At 42.7% G+C, this 19,068-nt stretch overlaps 1 protein-coding gene across 1 annotated transcript; it reads left to right on the top strand.

Annotated features, from left to right (window-relative positions):
* The first annotated feature begins 2,032 nt into the window (after nucleotides 1-2,032).
* Nucleotides 2,033-18,490, top strand: LOC135537315 (oocyte zinc finger protein XlCOF6-like). Its single transcript, XM_064963523.1, has 2 exons — nucleotides 2,033-3,031; nucleotides 17,138-18,490. The coding sequence occupies exons 1-2, from the start codon at nucleotides 2,287-2,289 to the stop codon at nucleotides 18,439-18,441; spliced, it is 2,049 nt and encodes a 682-aa protein (XP_064819595.1). The 5' UTR covers nucleotides 2,033-2,286; the 3' UTR covers nucleotides 18,442-18,490.
* Nucleotides 18,491-19,068: the final 578 nt, after the last annotated feature.

Here is a 19,068-nt window from a genome sequence, read left to right as displayed (position 1 = left end):
TAATTTTCACTTGTCTGACCCATTGCATGATGACGAGTTTCTCACACGACTGGCCTATCTGGGTGATGTTTTTTCTCGCCCGAATGATCTGAATCTAGGATTACAGGGACTCTCCACAACTATATTTAATGTGCGGGACAAAATTTAGGCTATGATTAAAATGTTAGAGCTCTTCTCTGTCTGCATTAACACACAGATCGTTCCATTGTTGTATGATTTTTTGTGTGCGAATGAACTCAAACTTACAGACAAATGTCAAATGTGATATACCGAAGCACCTGAGTGAGTTGGGTGCGCAATTACAGAGGTACTTTCCCGAAACGGATGACACAAACAACTGGATTCGTTATCCCTTTCATGCCGTGCCTCCAGTCCACTTACCGATATCTGAACAAAGAGAGCCTCATCGAAATTGCAACAAGCTGTTCTGTGAAAATTGAATTTAAATCAGAAGCCACTGCCAGATTTCTGGATTGGGCTGCGCTCAGAGTATCCTGCCTTGGAAAATCGCGCTGTTAAGACACTGATACCCTTTGCAACAAGATACCTATGTGAGAGTGGATTCTCGGCCCTCACTAGCATGAAAACTAAATACAGGCACATACTGTATGGAGATTTTTTTTTAGGACTCTCTCCATTACAACCCAACATTGCAGAGTTATGTGCATCCTTTCAAGCACACCCTTCTCATTAACCTGTGGTGAGTTACTCACAATTTTCAATGAACAAATAAGGTTTTATAAAGAGCAAAATTATTGATTATTATTATATTATTATTTGTGCCTTGGTCCTATAAGAGCGCTTTGTCACTTCCCACGAGCCGGGTTGTGACGAAAACTAGTGTGTGTGTGGCAGGTTTACAATGATGTCAAAAACAAGATTTGAGAGTGCGCTGACCCTGGTGCTAATGTAACCGATGTGAAATGGCTAGCTAGTTAGCGGTGGTGCGCGCTAATAGCGTTTCAATCGGTGACGTCACTTGCTTTGAGACCCTGAAGTAGTGGTTCCCCTTGCTCGGCAAGGGCCGTGGCTTTTGTGGAGCGATGGGTAACGATGCTTCGTGGGTGACTGTTGATGTGTGCAGAGGGTCCCTGGTTCGAGCCCAGGTTGGGGCGAGGAGAGCGACGGACTGAAGTTATACTGTTACACTAGAGCTGGAGGTTTAATGTTTGAAGGTGTACGGGACTATAAAAAATTTGGGAACCACAGCTGTAGACCATGTTATTCTGTTGAATACGCTGTCCTGATAGGGTAATATAGACCATGTTATTCTGTTGAATACGCTGTCCTGACAGGGTAATATAGACCATGTTATTCTGTTGAATACGCTGTCCTGATAGGGTAATATAGACCATGTTATTCTGTTGAATAAGGCCTAGCCAATGGCTGACTTAGCTTGCTAGATTTATCTCCCCAGAGACCACCAAAGAAAATCCTGATTGGTTATTTTTTCTCTTCAGTGTTAACGCTTTCCTTTTTAACAAAAAAAAACTGAAGAATCAGAACATCATTGAAAATAATGTAATAATTATTTTTAATTGTATTTTATAAATCCTTAGCCTTTCTCTGAAAGCGGGAAAGGCCCTCATTGTTCGCCACTGTGTTTCAGTTAGTAATAATTTGTAGAGCGGCTCTATTTGCATTTTTTTTTCAACATTCTTAACGTCTAAATAATTCATGTTGTTCTGAAATATGAACACAGAAACACTGAACATTTTGAACTCTTTATTATGGTATCGATTTGACAAAATTACAGTCATGGTCCTGAATTGGACTCACATTTTTCTGGGCTCGACTCGGTCTCGGACCACTCGCCCCCTCCCAGTCTTGGTCTTGAGTCGGTCTCGAACTCAACACTGATTAGTCTTTTAATGACAGATAGTACAAAATACATCCATAATGGTGCACATTTTCCATAGATTTCACCATAATTATTCAGTTTCAAAGTAAACAGGATGGGACTCTTATCCTAAAGGATTCCAAAACCTGTGACCCGGACGTACTTAGGTCTTCTTGCCTGCTTCGCAGCGGTCAACAAAGCTATTCTTTCAACCACCTCAGTTGCTTGATAGCCAACAATAAACCGAAACATTGACGGTCATAAGCCATTTTTGTGAACATTAACTAATCTTAGTGTTTTAAACACACGTCTGTTGACTTATCTACTGGTTAAGTTTGACCTAATTTGCTCAATACATTTGCAAACCTGTTAAGATTGATACTGAGCCTAGCACTAGGATAGTCGCTAATGCTAAATAGCTAAATAGCTAGCTAATATCTCCGACTATGAGCTCATTAAATTATTCCCCCTCTGCTGAAGAAGAGGAGGTTTGTTGCACGGAGACCGAAGCTCTGGGGCTGAACATTGTCGTGAAAGAAGAAGATGAGGGTGTTACAGTGAAAGGAGATGAAGACGTTTTCAGAATTAAAAAGGAGGAAGAGGAGAATGTTGCAGTGAAAGAAGAGAAAGAACATTTTGGGCCAGAAGAGGGGATAGAGGCTGTCATAGTGGAAGAAGAGGAAGTAGAAGCTTTCAGAATGAAAAAGGAGGAAGAGGAGGCTGTCACAGTGGAAGAGGAGGAGGTGGAAGCTTCGATAATGAAAAGGGAGGAAGAGGAAGATATCACATTGAAAAAAGAGGAGGAGGTTGTTACAGTGAAAGAAGAGAAAGAACAATTTGGAGTGAAAGAGGAAGAGGGGATAGAGGCTGTCACAGTAGAAGAGGAGGAGGTAGAAGCTTTAAAAATAAAAAAGGAGGAAGAGGAGGCTGTCACAGTGGAAGAGGAGGAGGTGGAAGCTTCGATAATGAAAAGGGAGGAAGAGGAAGATATCACATTGAAAAAAGAGGAGGAGGATGTTATACTGAAAGAAGAGAGAGAACATTTTGGAGTGAAAGAGGAAGAGGATGCTATATCAATAAAAGAGGAGAAGGAAGACGTTTTGGGAGTGAAAGAGGATGATGATGATGAGGAGGAAGAAGAAGAAGAAGGAGGAGGGGAGGAGGAGGAGACAGAAGATCTGATTAACACCAGTGAGTATTGTCTTATAAACAGGGGTCACAAACTCTGCAGTTGTTGAACTGTGTTGTTTTTAAGGGGCATTCTATTGACGTTCTACACAGGAATGTTGTTCTTTACTGAAGGATTCTGCGATTGGTCCTTGCGGTTTTTACAACGGTTAAACTAGTGATATATCGGCCTAGCCATTCTTTATTGGAGACTATAAACTGGGAGGTTGGAGCCCTGAATGCTGATTGGCTGAAAGCCGTGGTATACCATGGGTATGACAAAACATACATTTTACTGCTCTAATTACGTTGGTAACCAGTTTATAATAAAAATAAGGGAACTCAGGTGTTTGTGGTATATGGCCAATATTCCACGGCTAAGGGCTGTATCCAGGCACTCTGCGTTGCGTCGTGCTTAAGAACAGCCCATAGCCGTGGAATATTGGCCACACCCCCCAGGGCCTTATTGTTTAAATATAGCCTCATTTATAAATGCCCCACGAGCTTTAGTTCAACTGTCACAGTTCCCATCAGAACCAAAAATATAGGTTAAGTTGTACATTAAGCCCACACAAATCTAAAGGTAGACATTTCTAACGTATACAGCCCTAATGTTCCTGAAAGAAAGTGGAGCTAAAATTAAAGATGAATCGTTCATGTTTAGTTTTATAAATAAAATATGTGAAATGTCCAGACTGGGTTTAATAGCCATACCCATTAAATAATACATTTTTAAATATAATCAATAAAAAAAAATACATTTCCAATTGTTAAAAACAGACATTTTGTTATGTGATCTTGACTTCAATCAAGACTTGATTAGTTGTTACTGATTGGTTAGAACAAAAATCTACTACCGCACCGGCCCTCTGTGGATAAGAACCACCACACCGGCCCTCTGTGGATAAGAACCACCACACCGGCCCTCTGTGGATAAGAACCACCACACCGGCCCTCTGTGGATAAGAACCACCACACCGGCCCTCTGTGGATAAGAACCACCACACCGGCCCTGTGTGGATAAGAACCACCACACCGGCTCTCTGTGGATAAGAACCACCACACCGGCCCTGTGTGGATAAGAACCACCACACCGGCCCTCTGTGGATAAGAACCACCACACCGGCCCTCTGTGGATAAGAACCACCACACCGGCCCTCTGTGGATAAGAACCACCACACCGGCCCTGTGTGGATAAGAACCACCACACCGGCCCTCTGTGGATAAGAACCACCACACCGGCCCTCTGTGGATAAGAACCACCACACCGGCCCTGTGTGGATAAGAACCACCACACTGGCCCTCTGTGGATAAGAACCACCACACTGGCCCTCTGTGGATAAGAACCACCACACCGGCCCTCTGTGGATAAGAACCACCACACCGGCCCTCTGTGGATAAGAACCACCACACCGGCCCTGTGTGGATAAGAACCACCACACCGGCCCTCTGTGGATAAGAACCACCACACTGGCCCTCTGTGGATAAGAACCACCACACCGGCCCTCTGTGGATAAGAACCACCACACCGGCTCTCTGTGGATAAGAACCACCACACCGGCTCTCTGTGGAACAGAACATCTCATATCAGAGAGCTCTGTGAAGTTGTTCCATATGAAGGGTGCAAAAAACCTCCAGGGTTATCCACGCCTGAGACCAGGTTGGTCATTTTGTTGGTCTAAATTGAATTCATGATGATAGATACATAGGAAGTTTCTACATGAATGCTTTGTAGATAAACACAAGAAAATGCTATCTTTGCTTTCCAAAAGGCCCAACCCAATTTTTGATACGAAACACAATGGTGAGATCTAGAACCATCAGTAGTAATAAACCTAAGGGCCCAATGGTGAGTTCTAGAACCATCAGTAGTAATAAACCTAAGGGCCCAATGGTGAGTTCTAGAACCATCAGCAGTAATAAACCTAAGGGCCCAATGGTGAGTTCTAGAACCATCAGCAGTAATAAACCTAAGGGCCCAATGGTGAGTTCCAGAACCATCAGCAGTAATAAACCTAAGGGCCTGTCGTGCCAAATATATAATATAATAATAATATATCCCATTTAGCAGACGCTTTTGTCCAAAGCGACTTACAAGTCGGCTGGGGCCACTACTTTTACATATGGGTGGCCCCAGTGGGAAACGAACCCACGACGCTTGGCGTTGCAAGCGCCATGCTCTACCGACTGAGCCACACAGGACACCATAATGTCCCCCGGCCAAATAGCTTCCCCCTCTACATCACAATGGGATTCGATTAACTTTTAGCGTCCGTTGCTATATCAACGGTGTGATGACCTAATGATTAGAATTTTGCAGCCTAAATTACGTTCTTTTCATCATCGCTATGCAAACAAGTTTAGTTTAGCTAATAAAATGAAAATATTAATTCAAACTTTTTTTTTAGCACGTTTGTTAACATTACAACATGAAGTCCGTGTCTTAAACGTTGCTACGTTTCGTAAATGGCAAAGAGAACGTGTCGTCTGCTTGACACATCAAAGTTACTTACCTTACAGACCAGGAAGTCAGGGAGAGGAGAGAGGGGATGAGGAGAGAAAGGATGAGGAGAGAGAGGGTGAGAGAGGGGATGAGGAGTCATCTGCTTGACACATTAAAGCCACTTACCTTACAGACCAGGAAGTCAGCTAATTTCCACTCCATTTCATATGCAAATCCATTTAATTCACACACTGGCTTGTCTGTCTGTGATGTTTTTAATTTAACCTGCCCTTCCCTCATCTACACTGAAATAATATAATTTCAATAGTCTATTATGATCTCGCATAGCTCATATACATCTCTATTGTAGGTCCCTGGACAAGTCAGGATACCTTAGAGCTTACAGTAATGAACACCCTGTGGAACAGCTGTGAAAACCAACCTGGCAATATTTAAGATTTTAATACCTAAACTTTGGTAGTTTTTGGTACAGTCATTAATTTATCTTCACAGATTTATTTTTACAGATTTATTTTTTTTACAGATTTTTGTTGTGCACTCACATGGCAATCATAGACTAAACTACTGATTTCTGGAGTGTGGAATTCACTTGTTCTCAGAAAGGGGGACTTGAAGAGGGAGACAGAAAAGTCCAGACATTGCTGCTCTCTCTTTTGTTCTGAGTGTTTGCAGTGCCAGAGGTTTTTAGTTCATCAGTGTATCTCTCATAGTATGTGGCCAGTATGATACAGCAAGAACACTTTCTCAGCAGACAATGACATCAACAGTAGCTGTAGATGATGTAATGAAAAGTTGGAGTTGGTACCCCTAGGTCCTGGAGAACAGGAGCAGAGTTAAAGGGAACATGGTAGGAGACAGAGACATAAACAAGCAAACAAACATGTTACACTTTATTGGGGAGAAAATGTAATGGATTAGTGCAGTGTTATAAAAATAAATTAACAGCGGGCAGTCATTTTTACCTGCTGATAAACCTCCTCGTCCTTCTCAGTCCGTGCCTGGTGAAAAACCTCCTCGTCCTTCTCAGTCCGTGTCTGGTGAAAAACCTCCTCGCTCTTCTCAGTCCGCGTCTGGTGAAAAACCTCCTCGCTCTTCTCAGTCCGTGTCTGGTGATAAACCTCCTCGTCCTTCTCAGTCCGTGCCTGGTGATAAACCTCCTCGTCCTTCTCAGTCCGTGCCTGGTGAAAAACCTCCTCGTCCTTCTCAGTCCGTGCCTGGTGAAAAACCTCCTCGTCCTTCTCAGTTCGTGCCTGGTGAAAAACCTCCTCGTCCTTCTCAGTTCGTGCCTGGTGATAAACCTCGTCCTTCTCAGTCTGTGTCTGGTGAAAAACCTCCTCGCTCTTCTCAGTCCGTGCCTGGTGATAAACCTCCTCGTCCTTCTCAGTCCGTGCCTGGTGATAAACCTCCTCGTCCTTCCCAGTCCGTGCCTGGTGAAAAAAAACTCGTCCTTCTCAGTCCGTGCTTGGTGATAAACCTCCTCGTCCTTCTCAGTCCGTGCCTGGTGATAAACCTCCTTGTCCTTCTCAGTCCGTGTCTGGTGATAAACCTCCTCGTCCTTCTCAGTCCGTGCCTGGTGATAAACTTCCTCGTCCTTCTCAGTCCGTGCCTGGTGATAAACCTCCTTGTCCTTCTCAGTCCGTGCCTGGTGATAAACCTCCTCGTCCTTCTCAGTCCGTGTCTGGTGATAAACCTCCTCGTCCTTCTCAGTCCGTGTCTGGTGATAAACCTCCTCGTCCTTCTCAGTCCGTGTCTGGTGAAAAACCTCCTTGTCCTTCTCAGTCTGTGCCTGGTGATAAACCTCCTTGTCCTTCTCAGTCCGTGCCTGGTGATAAACCTCCTCGTCCTTCTCAGTCCGTGTCTGGTGATAAACCTCCTCGTCCTTCTCAGTCCGTGCCTGGTGATAAACCTCCTTGTCCTTCTCAGTCTGTGCCTGGTGATAAACCTCCTCGTCCTTCTCAGTCTGTGCCTGGTGAGAAACCTCCTCGTCCTTCTCTGTCCGTGGACAATGAAAAACCTCCACGTCCTTCTCAGTCCGTGCCTGAAGGACTCGATGGCGTTCTGATCTGGTTCCACAACGTCCACCGGTGGGGTTTCAGTGATCTGAAAGTACGTTATACAAAAATAACAATAGACAAACAACAACACTAAGTCAATCACACATGAGAAAGACTACAGTATATGTAATAAGTGTATGTACAATTGCATTGTTTACCTCAGTCGTACTCGGCCTGGAAACTGCTGTTGTGTTCAAAGAGAATTACCTTCAGGTTGTTCTCCCACCGTTCCTGGTACCAATCAAGGAACTTGCCCATGGCAGTCTTCAGGGTCTGGTTGGTCCATTCACCAAACCTGGACGAGGGGATAGGAAAGGGATATCTATTGACAATGTAAGATATTGAAATATGTCTGATTATATACCAGGAAAAAACGAATTGTAAAAAAAACTCTGCTGTGGTCAAATAAAAAGAAACCATCACAAAACAACTTATCAGGGCAACATTTGAATTGGGACACTTACCGATCATGTGCCGTGGTGAAAACAGGTTTGATGGGCTTCAACTCCGCCACCACAGTCTTCGCCCTCTCAAACATCTGGCAGGCTAGACAGGGTACTGACCTTCTTAAGCAAAACAAACAACAACAAAAAAGGTGTGAAATTGAAACATTGCTCTCTGATATGACATTCATTGAATTCATAATGATTCCAGATATAATAGAATGCGATTGATAAACAAAAAGGTTCATCCACTTGCCCACCTCCTTGGTAATTCCCCGTCAGAAGGAAGCGTTCATCCACTTGCCCACCTCCTTGGTAATTCCCCGTCAGAAGGAAGCGTTCATCCACTTGTCCACCTCCTTGGTAATTCCCCGTCAGAAGGAAGCGTTCATCCACTTGTCCACCTCCTTGGTAATTCCCCGTCAGAAGGAAGCGTTCATCCACTTGTCCACCTCCTTGGTAATTCCCCGTCAGAAGGAAGCTTTCATCCAATTGCCCACCTCCTCGTGATATATTTTACATCATTTCCCATCAATTCCCATTATTAAAGTGGCTGGAGTTGAGTCAGTGTGTTGGCAGCAGCCACTCAATGTTAGTGGTTGCTGTTTAACAGTCTGATGGCCTTGAGATAGAAGCTGTTTTTCAGTCTCTCGGTCCCAGCTTTGATGCACCTGTACTGACCTCGCCTTCTGGATGATAGCGGGGTGAACAGGCAGTGGCTCGGGTGGTTGTTGTCCTTGATGATCTTTATGGCCTTCCTGTAACATCGGGTGGTGTAGGTGTCCTGGAGGGCAGGTAGTTTGCCCCCGGTGATGCATTGTGCAGACCTCACTACCCTCTGGAGAGCCTTACGGTTGTGGGCGGAGCAGTTTCCGTACCAGGCGGTGATACAGCCCGCCAGGATGCTCTCGATTGTGCATCTGTAGAAGTTTGTGAGTGCTTTTGGTGACAAGCCGAATTTCTTCAGCCTCCTGAGGTTGAAGAGGCGCTGCTGCGCCTTCTTCACGATGCTGTCTGTGTGAGTGGACCAATTCAGTTTGTCTGTGATGTGTATGCCGAGGAACTTAAAACCTACTACCCTCTCCACTACTCTTCCATCGATGTGGATAGGGGGGTGCTCCCTCTGCTGTTTCCTAAAGTCCACAATCATCTCCTTAGTTTTGTTGACGTTGAGTGTGAGGTTATTGTCCTGACACCACACTCCGAGGGCCCTCACCTCCTCCCTGTAGGCCGTCTCGTCGTTGTTGGTAATCAAGCCTACCACTGTTGTGTCGTCCGCAAACTTGATGATTGAGTTGGAGGCGTGCGTTGCCGCGCAGTCGTGGGTGAACAGGGAGTACAGGAGAGGGCTCAGAACGCACCCTTGTGGGGCCCCAGTGTTGAGGATCAGCGGGGTGGAGATGTTGTTGCCTACCCTCACCACCTGGGGGCGGCCCGTCAGGAAGTCCAGTACCCAGTTGCACAGGGCGGGGTCGAGACCCAGGGTCTCGAGCTTGATGACGATCTTGGAGGGTACTATGGTGTTAAATGCCGAGCTGTAGTCAATGAACAGCATTCTCAAATAGGTATTCCTTTTGTCCAGATGGGTTAGGGTAGTGTGCAGTGTGGTTGAGATTGCATCGTCTGTGGACCTATTTGGGCGGTAAGCAAATTGGAGTGGGTCTAGGGTGTCAGGTAGGGTGGAGGTGATATGGTCCTGGACTAGTCTCTCAAAGCACTTCATGATGACGGAAGTGAGTGCTACGGGGCGGTAGTCATTTAGCTCAGTTACCTTAGCTTTCTTGGGAACAGGAACAATGGTGGCTCTCTTGAAGCATGTGGGAACAGCAGACTGGTATAGAGATTGATTGAATATGTCCGTAAACACACCAGCCAGCTGGTCTGCGCATGCTCTGAGGGCGCGGCTGGGGATGCCGTCTGGGCCTGCAGCCTTGCGAGGGTTAACACGTTTAAATGTTTTACTCACCTCGGCTGCAGTGAAGGAGAGTCCGCATGTTTTCGTTGCAGGCCGTGTCAGTGGCACTGTTTTGTCCTCAAAGCGGGAAAAAAGTTATTTAGTCTGCCTGGGAGCAAGACATCCTGGTCCGTGACTGGGCTGGTTTTCTTCTTGTAGTCCGTGATTGACTGTAGACCCTGCCACATACCTCTTGTGTCTGAGCCGTTGAATTGAGATTCTACTTTGTCTCTATACTGATGCTTAGCTTGTTTGATAGCCTTGCGGAAGGAGTAGCTGCACTGTTTGTATTCGGTCATGTTACCAGTCACCTTGCCCTGATTAAAAGCAGTGGTTCGCGCTTTCAGTTTCACGCGAATGCTGCCATCAATCCACTGTTTCTGGTTAGGGAATGTTTTAATCGTTGCTATGGGAACGACATCTTCAACGCACGTTCTAATGAACTCGCACACCGAATCAGCGTATTCGTCAATGTTGTTGTCTGATGCAATACGAAACATATCCCAGTCCACGTGATGGAAGCAGTCTTGGAGTGTGGAATCAGCTTGGTTGGACCAGCGTTGGACAGACCTCAGCGTGGGAGCTTCTTGTTTTAGTTTCTGTCTGTCGGGAGGGATCAGCAAAATGGAGTCGTGGTCAGCTTTTCCGAAAGGAGGGCGGGGCAGGGCCTTATATGCGTCGCGGAAGTTAGAATAACAATGATCCAAGGTTTTGCCAGCCCTGGTTGCACAATCGATATGCTGATACAATTTAGGGAGTGTTGTTTTCAGATTAGCCTTGTTAAAATCCCCAGCAACAATAAATGCAGCCTCAGAATGTATGGATTCCAGTTTCCAGTTTATAGCGAAACACCTCAATATGACATACAGTTGATTGATCAGGTTTAACTTATAGCTAAACACCTCAATATGACATACAGTTGATTGATCAGGTTTAACTTATAGCTAAACACCTCAATATGACATACAGTTGATTGATCAGGTTTAACTTATAGCTAAACACCTCAATATGACATACAGTTGATTGATCAGGTTTAACTTATAGCTAGACACCTCAATATGACATACAGTTGATTGATCAGGTTTAACTTATAGCTAAACACCTCAATATGACATACAGTTGATTGATCAGGTTTAACTTATAGCTAGACACCTCAATATGACATACAGTTGATTGATCAGGTTTAACATATAGCTAGACACCTCAATATGACATACAGTTGATTGATCAGGTTTAACTTATAGCTCGACACCTCAATATGACGTACAGTTGATTGATCAGGTTTAACATATAGCTAGACACCTCAATATGACATACAGTTGATTGATCAGGTTTAACTTATAGCTAGACACCTCAATATGACATACAGTTGATTGATCAGGTTTAACTTATAGCTAGACACCTCAATATGACATACAGTTGATTGATCAGGTTTAACATATAGCTAAACACCTCAATATGACGTACAGTGGAAGTCAGAACTTTACATACACCTTAGCCAAATACATTTAAACTCTTGACATTTGGTCCTAGTAGAACATTCCCTGTCTTAGGTCAGTTAGGATCACCACTTTATTTTAAGAATGTGAAATGTCAGAATAATAGCAGAGAGAATGACTTATTTCAGCTTTTATTTATTTCATCACATTCCCAGTGGGTCAGATGTTTACATACACTCAATAAGTATTTGGTAGCATTGCCTTTAAATTGTTTAACTTGGGTCAAATGTTTTGGGTAGCCTTCCACAAGCTTCAGACTTCAACCTGATAACATTTTGCATGACCTTTTTTTTATACCCGTGCAGAGCATAATCAACATGACACTGAGTCAAGGTTGAGACAAGCAGTTTCTTAACTTTAATGTTAAAATGTCTAACATTACGATATAAAAAAATATATATATTTGTTCGCCATTTTAGAAAGAATTTTAGTAGCAATCAGGTCTCCAGAATGGGATAATCTCGGGACACACCAAGATACACTTGTTTTAGATTCAATCTCCTTGCCTGCACAGTTTACTGTTATCTTGTCAGCCCTAAGCAATCTAAGTTTTGTTTCAAACAAAATCGATTCGGGTTTTCCAAAATGTAGTGACAATTTGCTGTCACACAACCAATCAAAACAAAATGCAATTCCTTACTGAGGGTCTGAGGGTCTCCTCTATGTATCCTTCCCTGATACCAGTATGGCTGAATCATCAGCATAAAAAAATAGTTTATACAGGTTTACTGTATCTGGCATATCATTAACATATATTAGAAATAAGAGAGGCCCTAAAATTGATCCCTGCGGTGTTCCATAAAATATTTATTTGGCCTCTGACATCACCAACATTACATACTTGTGTTCTGTTGGTCATATAAGACCTAAACCAATTCACTGCTACATAGTTTAGACCCATGCATGTCAGTTTCATCAGGGGAATGTCATTGGTCCACAGTGTCAAAAGCTTTCTGCAAGTCTAACCTGTATAGTTCCCCCTTCTCACTTTCCTACTTAATGTGAAAGATAAATAAGTAAGTAATCCGTGGAATGAAGCCAGACTGGAGTTCATAAAGAAGTTTTATCCCTCAAGTTGATTAAAAAAACAAATCTCTTGACAACTTTGGATGAGGTGCTTGAGGATTGACACAGGCCTGTAGTTTCCTACATGCTCTTCTTGTGGAGTGGAACCGCCCCGGGGCTGTTTTGAGATCCTTGGGAAATGTACCACTACTAATAGAAAGGTTTACAAATATGTGTTATCCTTTTAGCGGTGACACAAGCACTACCCTTTATGAACCTTGCAGGAAGGTTATCCAGTCCAGTTGCTTTTGTTGGTGCTCTTTAAGCATCGTAGATTGTTAACTTGGTCCTGTTATCATGCACAACTCAAACATACCTTTGCTATGGTAGAAGTTGGTAAAAAGTTGGCAATGAAAGACGGTCATAGTGTCCAGAGAAGGCCGGTAACTTCTTAACAAGAGATGAGACTATAGTGGTTAAATTTAAAAAAAATAATTTGCAACCTTTGCCTGGTCATAACATAAAACATCATCAATATCCAGACCTAAAGGGTTTTTACCTTGTGCAGAGTTTCTGAGCCAATGTCCTTTAAAATCTTCCACAGTTTGAGGCTGATGTAAGTTGTCATTAACGGCGTCTATGTAGTGTTTGGATTTGGCCTTATCCATTTTGTATCTTCCCCCTGGTTTCTACAGTTAATATAACCGTCATCATCTTGTTGTAGATTTTGTCCTTCTGGATCTGGCCAGGTAGCGGTCCCTTTTTTCTTATGAGGTCTAAGATCTCGGGAAGTGATCCATTTCTCCGCTGTTTGATTCTGAATTTGTTTTCGTCGAGTGCAGAGAGAAACAGATCTTTAGAAAAAGATACCAAGCTTAAATCGACATCTTCACAGTTTAGTACATGGAATCCAAAATTACAAAACGTTCTTTTGAGTATTGTGTCATAGACAGTACCTTCATGTATTTATTACTTTGCCTTTAGTAGTAGTTTGGATGTCTTCCGGGTACAGCAGGTTACCGTATGAATTCCCTTAATCTATTTTATGAGAATTTGTAAGATTCTTGTTTGCATAAAATAGACGGAGACCAGTCTTATCGATAAAAGTATTTATTCTCGGAGCGCGCTGCCACGTTACCATGAGCAACAGTTTATATCCAATAACATGACGTCATTTCATTGCTTCTAAAAATGAATCCCCTCCTCCCAGACCGGTTCAAAGGGAACTTTAAAAGTTCATTCTTAGTTCATTCTGACCCTCCTAGCACACGACACACAACACAACTGAATTAACTTTTGACTCCTCACCATTATCGATCACCACTGAGCTGACAGTTCTAATTAACAGAGAACCTAGGAATGCACTCACTGCCTTATCTAAAACACCCCAGAGCTCAGTTTCTTCGGTTCAACCATAGGTTAACAACCTTATCTGCTTACTTAAGCCACAACCCATTCTTTTCTTCCAAGTTGGAATGGTGTTCATTAACTTTAATTACTCCTTGTCCGTGTCACACACTCCCTTCTTATGAACTCATATTGTTAATCAGATATAATAAAAACAGAGTATAAGTTTACTTTAGTTACAGTTCTATTTAAAATTAGAATATTGTTTATTCATTTATTCATAATATTCCTAACAATAACTGATTTAAAATTATACAGGGCATTTACTAGTGTACTTTTCCTGGGTGGTAACTGCACATTTTGTATTGAAATCGCCAAGCAGAATAGCTTTCGATCACAGCAATTTGATTCCAGTAAATGATTCTGCTGCGAAGGCCGATAGCACAGACCAACATGGACGACATTTAGGAGGAAGTGTATCTACTGGAGCCTCAACCTCAAGACCATCCATTGTCAGATCTGAACGACAGTTAAAATACATATCATTCCTAGTTTTTAAAAAACAAAACATGCCGCCACTGTTTTTGGTTTCGGGTCAATTCTATAAACGCTACAAACCCGGTAGCTCAACCTCATTGTCCCATCGAGTCATGTCACAGTAACTACTGTAGCTCAACCTCATTGTCCCCAATTGTCCCATCGAGTCATGTCACAGTAACTACTGTAGCTCAACCTCATTGTCCCCAATTGTCCCATCGAGTCATGTCACAGTAACTACTGTAGCTCAACCTCATTGTCCCCAATTGTCCCATCGAGTCATGTCACAGTAACTACTGTAGCTCAACCTCATTGTCCCCAATTGTCCCATCGAGTCATGTCACAGTAACTACTGTAGCTCAACCTCATTGTCCCCAATTGTCCCATCGAGTCATGTCACAGTAACTACTGTAGCTCAACCTCATTGTCCCCAATTGTCCCATCGAGTCATGTCACAGTAACTACTGTAGCTCAACCTCATTGTCCTCAATTGTCCCATCGAGTCATGTCACAGTAACTACTGTATCTCAACCTCATTGTCCCCAATTGTCCCATCGAGTCATGTCACAGTAACTACTGTAGCTCAACCTCATTGTCCTCAATTGTCCCATCGAGTCATGTCACAGTAACTACTGTAGCTCAACCTCATTGTCCCCAATTGTCCCATCGAGTCATGTCACAGTAACTACTGTAGCTCAACCTCATTGTCCTCAATTGTCCCATCGAGTGATGTTACAGTAACTACTGTAGCTCAACCTCATTGTCCTCAATTGTCCCATCGAGTGATGTTACAGTAACTACTGTAGCTCAACCTCATTGTCCCCAATTGTCTCATCGAGTGATGTCACAGTAACTACTGTAGCTCAACCTCATTGTCCTCAATTGTCCCATCGAGTCATGTCACAGTAACTACTGCAGCCCGGGTGTTAGAAGCGAGGGGTTTTAATTCCTCTAATGTCGGCAGCAGGCTCCGTGCGTTCACATGGATAGAATGAAGGCCTTTCCGATTGAAACAGTAAAACATGTCATTTTCTGTGCCCGCTACTGATACATCGACTCTCTCATCTTGATTACACTCATCATCATCATCATCATCCCCGCTTGTGTCCGGCACCGCGTTTACCCAGCATACATTGCAAACAAGCGAAATGTTACTTTTGAGACTTTACAGCTTCGACACGTGACAAGGGGTTGATATCGCCACACTTTATGTAAATAAACAAATCACAAATGTCACAAGCCACCGCTTTTGAATTCTTCCTTACGTTCTTTCCACAGTTTGGGCTTCAGTTGTTTAGCTTTGTGGTGTTTGGGCCAGGACGGGACGGGACGGGGGGGGTGGGGTGTACATTATTTTCAATGACGGCCTAGGAACAGGGGCAGAACGACAGATTTTTACCTTGTCACCTCTGGGATTTGATCTTGCAACCTTTCGGTTACAAGTCCAACACTCTAACCACTAGGCTAGGTTAATAATTTGTCGTTACTTATTTGCATCCAAAGTTAGATGTGTGATTAATAGTTACACTTTTACCCTGAGCTTGTTTTTCCTCCATTATTTGTAAACAATGTCTATGTAACGGGTTTCTTCTAACTCCTCCTCTGACGAAGAGGTGGAACAAGGATCGGACCAAAATGCAGCGTGGTTCGTTAGATACATCTTTAATAAAGATGAAAATACGTACAATACAAAAACAACAAACGTGGAAAACCGAAACAGCCCTGACTGGTGCAACAAACACAGAGACAGGAACAATCACCCACAACCACACAGTGAAACCCAGGCTACCTAAATATGGTTCCCAATCAGAGACAACGATAATCACCTGACTCTGATTGAGAACCGCCTCAGGCAGCCATAGACTAATCTATACACCCCACACAACCCCAAGACGAAACACACTACAAATAAACCCATGTCACACCCTGGCCGACCCAATAAATGAAGATAGCATAATAAATATAGACCAGGGCGTGACAGCCTAATTGTAAACAAAGACTTATTCGCTCAACATGGTTACAACTATAATTTTGCATCCATAGCGCTATCAATGAATTTGATTGGTTACGTTCCTCTGTCCCCCATCCATCAGCTGTATACCAAAACTGTGGCAGGATGTTGTTTGAACTGCAGATTTCCCCTCTAGATCTAGTAGCCATATAACAATAATGTATCCTATACTGACTAGTCTAATACATGTATCCTATACTGACTAGTCTATTACATGTATCCTATACTGACTAGTCTATTTATCTATTAGGTCTATTACATGTATCCTATACTGACTAGTCTATTACATGTATCCTATACTGACTAGTCTATTACATGTATCCTATACTGACTAGTCTATTACATGTATCCAATACTGACTAGTCTATTTATCTATTAGGTCTATTACATGTATCCTATACTGACTAGTCTAATACATGTATCCTATACTGACTAGTCTATTACATGTATCCTATACTGACTAGTCTATTACATGTATCCTATACTGACTAGTCTATTACATGTATCCTATACTGACTAGTCTATTACATGTATCCTATACTGACTAGTCTATTACATGTATCCTATACTGACTAGTCTATTACATGTATCCTATACTGACTAGTCTATTTATCTATTAGGTCTAATACATGCAAAATAACAATACATTTAATAATGTTTATATCAGCCTCAAAGCACTACAGCCACTCTGTGATGACAAGCTCTGCTCTTTTATTGAGGGATCTAGTCGAGATTAAACCTGATATATAGACAGTTTTACCATGTGGAGGTTTCATTCAGGTCTCTCTGTTTAACCAAACACTCTGTCTTTGACAGGAGAGAGAACAGACTCTCATTCTGAAAGCGGGACGAGTCCTTCAGAAGAACCTGACCCAGAGACGTCCAAACCAGCAAGAGCACACCACTGCTCCCAGTGTGGAAAGAGATTTATCCGGTTAGGGCACCTGAAAGAACATATGAAAACACACACAGGGGAGAAGCCTTATCACTGCTCCCAGTGTGGAAAGGGTTTTGGACAGTCAGGGCATCTGAAGGTGCATGAAAGAAGACACACTGGAGAGAAGCCATATCAATGCTCCCAGTGTGAAAAGAAATGTTTCTCACCAGGGGACCTGAAGTCACATGAGAGAACACACAGACAGTCTTTAGAGAGGCCTTTCCAATGCTCTCAGTGTGGAAAGAGATTTATCCAGTCATCGCATCTGAAAGAGCATGAAAGAATACACACAGGAGAGAAGCCGTTCCAATGCTCTCAGTGTGGAAAGGGGTTTAGATACTCAGGGCATTTAAAAGTGCATGAACGAACACACACTGGAGAGAAGCCGTATCAATGCTCCCAGTGTCAAAAGGGTTTTTTCTCACCAGGGGACCTGAGAAAACATGAGAGAACACATTTAGTAGATAGGCCTTTCCAGTGCTCTCAATGTGGAAAGAGATTTATGCAGTCATCACATCTGAAAAAACATAAGAGAATACACACAGGCGAACAACCATTCCAATGCTCTCATTGTGGAAAAAGTTTTACCCGTTTAGGGAACTTGAAAACACATGAGATGACACACACAGGAGAGAAGCCTTTCCACTGCACCTTCTGCGGAAAACGTTTTACCCATTTAGGGAACCTGAAAATGCATGAGATGACACACACAGGAAATAAGCCTTATCACTGCTCCCAGTGTGGAAAAGGTTTTGGACACTCAGGGCATCTAAAAGTGCATGAAAGAACACACACTGGAGAGAAGCCATATCAATGCTCCCAATGTGAAAGTAAATTTTTCTCATCAGGGGACCTGAAATCACACGAGAGAACACACACTGTAGAGAGGCCTTTCCAATGCTCTCAGTGTGGAAAGAGTTTTACCCGGTTAGGGAATCTGAATATGCATTTGAGAACACACACAGGGGAGAAGCCATACCACTGTTCAGACTGTGGAAAGAGATTTATCCAGCTTGGGGACCTAAAATCACATGAGCGGACACACACAGGAGATAAGCCTTTCCAATGCTCTCAGTGTGGAAAAAGTTTTGCCTGGTTAGGGAACTTGAAAATGCATGAGAGAATACACACAGGAGAGAAGCCTTTCCACTGCTCCTTGTGTGGAAAGAGTTTTACCTTTTAGGGACACTGAAAAAGCATGAGATGACACACACAGGAGAGAAGCCTTTCCAATGCTCCCAATGTGGAAAGAGTTTTACCCAGTTAGTGAACCTGAAAAGGCACGAAGGAACACACACAGGATAGAATCATTTCCAGTGTTCTCAGTTTGGAAAGACATTTTCCCAGTCAGAGGACATGAAATCACATGAGCGAATAGAGGCTGTGTTCTGACTTATAGTTTTGACAAACTTTTGTGCTTTGGTTTATGCCACATGAAATAAAATTGTAAGAAAAAAATAGGCTTACTTTTGTTCTTAGTAAATTTTTTTCTCCCAAAACATTTTCACATCTAAAATTAGAATAGATTTAGCATGTATTTGATTTTAATTATGAATTTTTATTGATAAATATAAACCCTTAAGTGTTCATTATATGATTTGGATATTGTTATTTAAAAAAAATGTAATTAATCATTCATGTTTTTCTTGATTCTGATCTTAACCTGTTGAATTTAGTCGTTGTGTTTTTCATTGAGTTCATTTGTGTGGTAGTTCTTATGAAGCTGTGTGATAATTAGACGACGTTGTTCTGATAACATTGATCAGTTGTTGACATGATAAAACATTTACTACCTCAATGTCCTTCAGTA

The sequence above is a fragment of the Oncorhynchus masou genome, unplaced genomic scaffold (genome assembly GCF_036934945.1).
Source record: "Oncorhynchus masou masou isolate Uvic2021 unplaced genomic scaffold, UVic_Omas_1.1 unplaced_scaffold_750, whole genome shotgun sequence".
Taxonomy (NCBI): Eukaryota; Metazoa; Chordata; class Actinopteri; order Salmoniformes; family Salmonidae; genus Oncorhynchus; species Oncorhynchus masou.
The sequence above is the reverse complement of the archived record's forward strand: the minus strand, read 5'-3'. Positions and strand labels throughout refer to the sequence as shown.